At 64.2% G+C, this 9045-nt stretch overlaps 1 protein-coding gene across 1 annotated transcript in view; it reads left to right on the top strand.

Moving 5' to 3' along the window:
* The first annotated feature begins 1045 nt into the window (after positions 1-1045).
* The window catches only part of LOC139273973 (claudin domain-containing protein 1-like), a 19588-nt gene continuing 11588 nt past the window's right edge, over positions 1046-9045 (top strand). The window contains exon 1 of the mRNA XM_070891044.1: positions 1046-1286. Coding sequence (XP_070747145.1) covers positions 1046-1286 — 241 coding nt within the window. The remainder of the gene's footprint in view (positions 1287-9045) is intronic.

Raw genomic sequence — 9045 nt, 5'->3', positions numbered from 1 at the left:
TGCTCAGACACGACAAAAGATTCAGTCAAGTTGTTCAGACACGACAAAATATTCAGTCAAGTTGCTCAGACACGACAAAATATTCAGTCAAGTTGCTCAGACACGACAAAATATTCAGTCAAGTTGCTCAGACACGACAAAATATTCAGTCAAGTTGCTCAGACACGACAAAAGATTCAGTCAAGTTGCTCAGACACGACAAAAGATTCAGTCAAGTTGTTCAGACACGACAAAATATTCAGTCAAGTTGCTCAGACACGACAAAATATTCAGTCAAGTTGCTCAGACACGACAAAATATTCAGTCAAGTTGCTCAGACACGACAAAAGATTCAGTCAAAGTTGCTCAGACACGACAAAAGATTCAGTCAAAGTTGCTCAGACACGACAAAAGATTCAGTCAAGTTGTTCAGAAAAGACAAAAGATTCAGTCAAGTTGTTCAGACGCGACAAATGATTCAGTCAAGTTGTTCAGACGCGACCTTCCCTCACCAAACCTATGCTGACTGACGGCCGGGGCTCCTGACAGGCCGGTTGCTCGGGCCCGGGTCGTTATGACGGGAGGACGTGGCCATGGTTGCTAAGGCCCGGTCGTCATCACGCCAGGTGGAGCTGCAGCTGCTCCGACCTTGACGTCACTAAGCCGTCGCCCACACGTTATCACGGAAAAGTTGATCGAAACGCCAGCAACTTGTTCTTTACCACCCCCCACCCCGTTCGTCTTCGGCGTCATTCAACGCGCGCTAACCCGTCATAACGATGACGTGAGACGCCATCACGCCGGGCTGGAGCCACGGTAGTCGTGTGCTCGGACGTCACCGCGCCTGGCTGGCTGGATGGCGGGGGCTGTCCGTTTTCGGCGACGTCATCACGCCAGTCGGAGCTCTGGCCGCGCGGCCACCCAGCACATCATGATGCAGGGCGCTGGCGCGGAGCCTGTTGCCATGGACGTGACGTGCGCGCCCCCGTCACAATTGGCGGCTTGTTGACGCAGCGCCGTGCGCGCCCTTCGCTCTCCCTGCCTGCCTGGGCCCCGGGACGGCGGGATGGCCCAGCCTCAGTGCCAGCCGCCCAGTCTGCGGCCGCGGGCCCAGCCCCACAGCCCGACCCCGGCCCCCGCTCCCCTGCCGCCCCCGGCCAAGCGCCGCCGCGGCCGGCCGCGCATCCGCACCGAGCTGGAGCTGGAGCAGCGCCGCAAGGCCTGGTACCGCCAGCGCTACCTGCGCTCCGTCTACCTGGGCCAGCAGAGCGAGCGCTGGAAGCGGCTTCGTCAGCAACTGGGCCACGGCAAGGATGAGCAGACGGCCCGGGCCCTGCTGGACAGGTAGTGGGGGGCAGGGAGAGAGAGACTGGGCCCTGCTGGACAGGTAGTGGGGGGGGAGGGAGAGAGAGAGAGACTGAGCCCTGCTGGACAGGTAGTGGGGGGCAGGGAGAGAGAGACTGGGCCCTGCTGGACAGGTAGTGGGGGGGGAGGGAGAGAGAGAGACTGGGCCCTGCTGGACAGGTAGTGGGGGGGGAGGGAGAGAGAGAGAGACTGGGCCCTGCTGGACAGGTAGTGGGGAGAGAGAGAGAGAGAGAGAGACTGGGCCCTGCTGGACAGGTAGTGGGGGGGGAGGGAGAGAGAGAGAGACTGAGCCCTGCTGGACAGGTAGTGGGGGGGAGAGAGAGAGAGACTGGGCCCTGCTGGACAGGTCGTGGGGGGAGGGAGGGAGAGAGAGAGAGAGACTGGGCCCTGCTGGACAGGTAGTGGGGGGGGAGGGAGAGAGAGAGACTGGGCCCTGCTGGACAGGTAGTGGGGAGAGAGAGAGAGAGAGAGACTGGGCCCTGCTGGACAGGTAGAGGGGAGAGAGAGAGAGAGACTGAGCCCTGCTGGACAGGGAGTGGTGGGGGGGGTTGGGGGGAGCGAGAGGGAGAGAGAGACTGGGCCCTGCTGGGCAGGTAGTAGGGGTGGGGGGCGGAGAGACAGGGCCCTGCTGGACAGGGAGTGGTGGGGGGGAGTGGGAGAGACTGGGCCCTGCTGGACAGGTAGTGTGGGAGAGAGAGAGACTGGGCCCTGCTGGACAGGTAGTGTGGGGGGAGGGGGACTGAGACTGTGCCCTACTGGACAGGTAGTGGGTGGGGGGGGAGAGAGAGACTGGGCCCTGCTGGACAGGTAGTGGGGAGAGAGAGAGAGAGAGACTGGGCCCTGCTGGACAGGTAGAGGGGAGAGAGAGAGAGAGACTGAGCCCTGCTGGACAGGTAGTGGGGAGAGAGAGAGAGAGACTGGGCCCTGCTGGACAGGTAGAGGGGAGAGAGAGAGAGAGAGACTGAGCCCTGCTGGACAGGTAGTGGGGGGGGAGAGAGAGAGAGACTGGGCCCTGCTAGACAGGTCGTGGGGGGAGGGAGAGAGAGAGAGAGACTGGGCCCTGCTGGACAGGTAGTGGGGGGGGAGGGAGAGAGAGAGACTGGGCCCTGCTGGACAGGTAGTGGGGAGAGAGAGAGAGAGAGACTGGGCCCTGCTGGACAGGTAGAGGGGAGAGAGAGAGAGAGAGACTGAGCCCTGCTGGACAGGGAGTGGTTGGGGGGAGCGAGAGGGAGAGAGAGACTGGGCCCTGCTGGGCAGGTAGTAGGGGTGGGGGGCGGAGAGACAGGGCCTTGCTGGACAGGGAGTGGTGGGGGGGAGTGGGAGAGACTGGGCCCTGCTGGACAGGTAGTGGGGGAGAGAGAGAGACTGGGCCCTGCTGGACAGGTAGTGTGGGGGGAGGGGGAGTGAGACTGTGCCCTACTGGACAGGTAGTGGGTGGGGGGGGAAGAGAGAGACTGGGCCCTGCTGGACAGGTAGTGGGGAGAGAGAGAGAGACTGGGCCCTGCTGGACAGGTAGAGGGGAGAGAGAGAGACTGAGCCCTGCTGGACAGGTAGTGGGGAGAGAGAGAGAGAGACTGGGCCCTGCTGGACAGGTAGAGGGGAGAGAGAGAGAGAGACTGAGCCCTGCTGGACAGGTAGTGGGGGGGAGAGAGAGAGAGACTGGGCCCTGCTGGACAGGTCGTGGGGGGAGGGAGAGAGAGAGAGACTGGGCCCTGCTGGACAGGTCGTGGGGGGGAGAGAGAGAGAGACTGGGCCCTGCTGGACAGGTAGTGGGGAGAGAGAGAGAGAGACTGGGCCCTGCTGCACAGGTAGTGGGGTGGGGGGGAGAGAGAGCGAGACTGGGACCTGCTGGACAGGTAGTGGGGAGAGAGAGAGAGACTGGGCCCTGCTGGACAGGTAGTGGGGGGGCGGGGGGGAGAGAGAGAGACTGGGCCCTGCTGGACAGGGAATGGGGAGAGAGAGAGAGACTGGACCCTGCTGGACAGGTAGTGGGGGGGGGGGGGGAGAGAGAGACTGGGCCCTGCTGGACAGGTAGTGGGGGGTGGAGAGAGAGAGAGACTGGGCCCTGCTGGACAGGTAGTGGGGGGGGGGGGGGGGGGGGGGGCGGGAGAGAGAGAGACTGGGCACTGCTGGACAGGTAGTGGGGTGGGAGAGAGAGAGAGACTGGGCCCTGCTGGTCAGGTAGTGTGGGAGAGAGAGAGACTGGGCCCTGCTGGACAGGTAGTGTGGGGGGAGGGAGAGTGAGACTGTGCCCTACTGGACAGGTAGTGGGTGGGGAGGGGGGAGAGAGAGACTGGGCCCTGCTGGACAGGTAGTGGCGGGGTGGGGAGAGAGAGACTGGGCCCTGCTGGACAGGTAGTGGGGTGGGAGAGAGAGAGACTGGGCCCTGCTGGTCAGGTACTGGGTGGGGGGGAGAGAGAGACTGAGCCCTGCTGGTCAGGTAGTGGGGTGGGAGAGAGAGAGACTGGGCCCTGCTGGTCAGGTACTGGGGAGGGGGCGCGGAAGAGAGAGAGACTGGGCCCTGCTGGTCAGGTAGTGTGGTGGGAGAGAAAGAGACTGGGCCCTGCTGGTCAGGTACTGCGGGGGCGGGGAGAGAGAGACTGGGCCCTGCTGGACAGGTAGTGTGGGAGAGAGAGAGAGAGAGACTGGGCCCTGCTGGACAGGTAGTGGGTGGGGTGTGGCGGGAGGGAGAGACGGACTGGGCCCTGCTGAACAGGTAGTGGGGGGGTGGGGAGAGAGAGTGACAGGGCCCTGCTGGACAGGTAGTGGAGGGGCGGGGAGAGAGAAACTGGGCCCTGCTGGGCAGGTAGTGGGGGTGGGGGGCGGAGAGACAGGGTCCTGCTGGACAGGTAGTGGGGGGGAGAGAGAGAGAGAGAGAGACTGGGCCCTGCTGGACAGGTAGTGGAGGGGCGGGGAGAGAGAGACTGGGCCCTGCTGGACAGGTAGTGGGAGGTGGGGGAGAGACTGGGCCCTGCTGGACAGGTTGTGGGGGGGGGAGAGAGAGAGAGAGAGAGAGACTGGGCCCTGCTGGACACGTCAAGGGGGGGGGGTGGAGAGAGAGAGAGAGAGACTGTGCCCTGCTGGACAGGTAGTGGGGGGTGGGGGAGAGAGAGAGAGACTTGGGCCCTGCTGGACAGGTATTGTGGGAGAGAGAGAGAGAGAGAGAGAGAGAGAGAGAGAGAGAGACTGGGCCCTGCTGGACAGGTTGTAAGGGGGGGAAGAGAGAGAGAGACTGGGCCCTGCTGGACAGGTAGTGTGGGAAATGGAGAGACTGGGCCCTGCTGGACAGGTAGTGTGGGGGGAGGGAGAGTGAGACTGTGCCCTACTGGACAGGTAGTGGGTGGGGGGAGAGAGAGAGACTGGACCCTGCTGGACAGGTAGTGGAGGGGCGGGGAGAGAGAAACTGGGCCCTGCTGGGCAGGTAGTGGGGGTGGGGGGCGGAGAGACAGGGTGCTGCTGGACAGGTAGTGGGAGGTGGGGGAGAGACTGGGCCCTGCTGGACAGGTAGTGGGGGGGAGAGAGAGAGAGAGAGACTGGGCCCTGCTGGACACGTCAAGGGGGGGGGGGATGGAGAGAGAGAGAGACTGTGCCCTGCTGGACAGGTAGTGGGGGCGGGGGGGTGGGGGAGAGAGAGAGAGACTGGGCCCTGCTGGACAGGTATTGTGGGAGAGAGAGAGAGAGAGAGACTGGGCCCTGCTGGACAGGTAGTGGGGGCGGGGGGGTGGGGGAGAGAGAGAGAGACTGGGCCCTGCTGGACAGGTATTGTGGGAGAGAGAGAGAGAGAGAGAGAGACTGGGCCCTGCTGGACAGGTCGTGGGTGGGGTGTGAGGGGCGTGCGGTGGGGACAGAGGGACTGGGCCCTGCTTAACAGGTAGTGGGGGGATAGAGAGAGACTGGGCCCTGCTGGACAGGTAGTGTGGGGGAGAGAGAGAGAGAGAGAGAGACTGGGCCCTGCTGGTCAGGCAGTGGGGGGAGGTGTGGGGCAGAGAGAGAGACTGTGCCCTGCAGGACAGGGAGGGGTGGGGGGGAGAGAGAGACTGGGCCCTGCTGGACAGGTAGTGGGGGGGGCGGGGGGGAAGAGAGAGAGAGAGACTGGGCCCTGCTGGACAGGTAGTGGGGGGGGGCGGGGGGGAAGAGAGAGAGAGAGACTGGGCCCTGCTGGACAGGTAGTGGGGGGGGGGGGGAAGAGAGAGAGAGACTGGGCCCTGCTGGACAGGTAGTGAAGGGGAGGCGGGGGGGGGGGGGGAGAGAGACTGGGGCCCTGCTGGACAGGTAGTGGGGGGGTGGGGGGAAAGAGAGAGAGATACTGGGCCCTGCTGGACAGGTAATGGGGGAGGGGGGAGAGAGAATGACTGGGCCCTGCTGGAAAGATAGTAGGGGATGGGGGGAGAGAGAGAGAGACCGGGCCCTGCTGGACAGGTAGTGGGGAGAGACTGGACCCTGCTGGACAGGTAGTGGGGAGAGTGAGAGAGACTGGGCCCTGCTGGACAGGTAGTGGGGAGAGTGAGAGAGACTGGGCCCTGCTGGACAGGTAGTGGGGGGGGGAAAGAGAGAGAGATACTGGGCCCTGCTGGACAGGTAGTGAGGCGGGCGGGGGGAGAGACTGGACCCTGCTGGAAGGTAGTGGGGGGGGGGGGGGAGAGAGAGACTGGGCCCTGCTGGACAGGTAGTGGGGGGTGGAGAGAGAGAGAGACTGGGCCCTGCTGGACAGGTATTGGGGGGGGGGGGGCGGGAGAGAGAGAGACTTGGGCACTGCTGGACAGGTAGTGGGGTGGAGAGAGAGAGACTGGGCCCTGCTGGTCAGGTAGTGTGGGAGAGAGAGAGACTGGGCCCTGCTGGACAGGTAGTGTGGGAGAGAGAGAGACTGGGCCTGCTGGACAGGTAGTGTGGGGGGAGGGAGAGTGAGACTGTGCCCTACTGGACAGGTAGTGGGTGGGAGGGGAGAGAGAGACTGGGCCCTGCTGGACAGGTAGTGGAGGGGTGGGGAGAGAGAGACTGGGCCCTGCTGGACAGGTAGTGGGGTGGGAGAGAGAGAGACTGGGCCCTGCTGGTCAGGTACTGGGTGGGGGGGAGAGAGAGACTGAGCCCTGCTGGTCAGGTAGTGGGGTGGGAGAGAGAGAGACTGGGCCCTGCTGGTCAGGTACTGGGGAGGGGGCGCGGAGAGAGAGAGACTGGGCCCTGCTGGTCAGGTAGTGTGGTGGGAGAGAAGAGACTGGGCCCTGCTGGTCAGGTACTGCGGGGGCGGGAGAGAGAGACTGGGCCCTGCTGGACAGGTAGTGTGGGGAGAGGGAGAGAGAGAGAGACTGGGCCCTGCTGGACAGGTAGTGGGTGGGGTGTGGCGGGAGGGAGAGACGGACTGGGCCCTGCTGAACAGGTAGTGGGGGGGGTGGGGAGAGAGAGTGACAGGGCCCTGCTGGACAGGTAGTGGAGGGGCGGGGGAGAGAGAAACTGGGCCCTGCTGGGCAGGTAGTGGGGGTGGGGGGCGGAGAGACAGGGTCCTGCTGGACAGGTAGTGGGGGGGAGAGAGAGAGAGAGAGAGAGAGACTGGGCCCTGCTGGACAGGTAGTGGAGGGGCGGGGGAGAGAGACTGGGCCCTGCTGGACAGGTAGTGGGAGGTGGGGGAGAGACTGGGCCCTGCTGGACAGGTTGTGGGGAGAGAGAGAGAGAGAGAGAGACTGGGCCCTGCTGGACACGTCAAGGGGGGGGGTGGAGAGAGAGAGAGAGAGAGACTGTGCCCTGCTGGACAGGTAGTGGGGGGTGGGGGGAGAGAGAGAGAGACTTGGGCTCTGCTGGACAGGTATTGTGGGGAGAGAGAGAGACTGGGCCTGCCTGGGACAGGTTGTAAGGGGGGAAGAGAGAGAGAGACTGGGCCCTGCTGGACAGGTAGTGTGGGAGATGGAGAGACTGGGCCCTGCTGGACAGGTAGTGTGGGGGGAGGGAGAGTGAGACTGTGCCCTACTGGACAGGTAGTGGGTGGGGGGGGGAGAGAGACTGGGCCCTGCTGGACAGGTAGTGGAGGGGTGGGGAGAGATAGTCTGGGCCCTGCTGGGCAGTTAGTAGGGGTGGGGGGGCGAGAGACAGGGCCCTGCTGGGCAGGTAGTGGGGGTGGGGGGTGGAGAGACAGGACCCTGCTGGACAGGTAGTGGGGGAGAGAGAGATTGGGCCCTGCTGGACAGGTGGTGCGGGGGGTAGAGAGAGAGAGAGAGAGAGAGAGAGAGAGACTGGACCCTGCTGGACAGGTAGTGGAGGGGCGGGGAGAGAAACTGGGCCCTGCTGGGCAGGTAGTGGGGCGGGGGGTGGGGGAGAGAGAGACTGGGCCCTGCTGGACAGGTATTGTGGGAGAGAGAGAGAGAGAGAGAGACTGGGCCCTGCTGGACAGGTAGTGGGGGCGGGGGGGTGGGGGAGAGAGAGAGACTGGGCCCTGCTGGACAGGTATTGTGGGAGAGAGAGCGAGAGACTGGGCCCTGCTGGACAGGTCGTGGGTGGGGGTGTGAGGGGCGTGCGGTGGGGGACAGAGGGACTGGGCCCTGCTTAACAGGTAGTGGGGGGATAGAGAGAGACTGGGCCCTGCTGGACAGGTAGTGGGGGGGAGAGAGAGAGAGAGAGAGAGAGAGAGAGAGACTGGGCCCTGCTGGTCAGGCAGTGGGGGGAGGTGTGGGGCAGAGAGAGAGACTGTGCCCTGCAGGACAGGGAGGGGTAGGGGGGAGAGAGAGACTGGGCCCTGCTGGACAGGTAGTGGGGGGGGCGGGGGGAGAGAGAGAGAGAGAGACTGGGCCCTGCTGGACAGGTAGTGGGGGGGGCGGGGGGGAAGAGAGAGAGAGAGACTGGGCCCTGCTGGACAGGTAGTGGGGGGGGCGGGGGGGAAGAGAGAGAGAGACTGAGCCCTGCTGGACAGGTAGTGGGGGGGTGGGGGGAAAGAGAGAGAGATACTGGGCCCTGCTGGACAGGTAATGGGGGAGGGGGGAGAGAGAATGACTGGGCCCTGCTGGAAAGATAGTCGGGGATGGGGGGGGAGAGAGAGAGACCGGGCCCTGCTGGACAGGTAGTGGGGAGAGACTGGACCCTGCTGGACAGGTAGTGGGGAGAGTGAGAGAGACTGGGCCCTGCTGGACAGGTAGTGGGGAGAGTGAGAGAGACTGGGCCCTGCTGGACAGGTAGTGGGGGGGGGGGCGGGGGGAAAGAGAGAGAGATACTGGGCCCTGCTGGACAGGTAGTGAGGCGGGCGGGGGGAGAGACTGGGCCCTGCTGGACAGGTAGTGAGGGAGGCGGGGGAGGGGGGGAAGAGACTGGGCCCTGCTGGACAGGTAATGGGGGGAGGAGAGAGAGAATGACTGGGCCCTGCTGGAAAGGTAGTGGGGGAGGGGGGGGAGAGAGAGAGAGACCGGGCCCTGCTGGACAGGTAGTGGGGAGAGACTGGACCCTGCTGGACAGGTAGTGGGGAGAGTGAGAGAGACTGGGCCCTGCTGGACAGGTAGTGGGGAGAGTGAGAAAGACTGGGCCCTGCTGGACAGGTAGTGGAGGGTGGAGAGAGAGAGACTGGGCCCTGCTGGACAGGTAGTGTGGGGGGGGGAGAGAGAGAGAGAGAGAGACTGGGCCCTGCTGGACAGGTAGTGGGGAGAGAGAGAGAGAGACTGGGCCCTGCTGGAAAGGTAGTAGGGGAGAGAGAGAGGGAGACTGGCCGTGCTGGTCAGGTCGTGGGGG

Source organism: Pristiophorus japonicus, chromosome 9 (assembly GCF_044704955.1).
Source record: "Pristiophorus japonicus isolate sPriJap1 chromosome 9, sPriJap1.hap1, whole genome shotgun sequence".
Classification (NCBI taxonomy): Eukaryota; Metazoa; Chordata; class Chondrichthyes; family Pristiophoridae; genus Pristiophorus; species Pristiophorus japonicus.
Note: the sequence above shows the minus strand (reverse complement) of the source record. Positions and strands in the feature narration are given on the sequence as shown.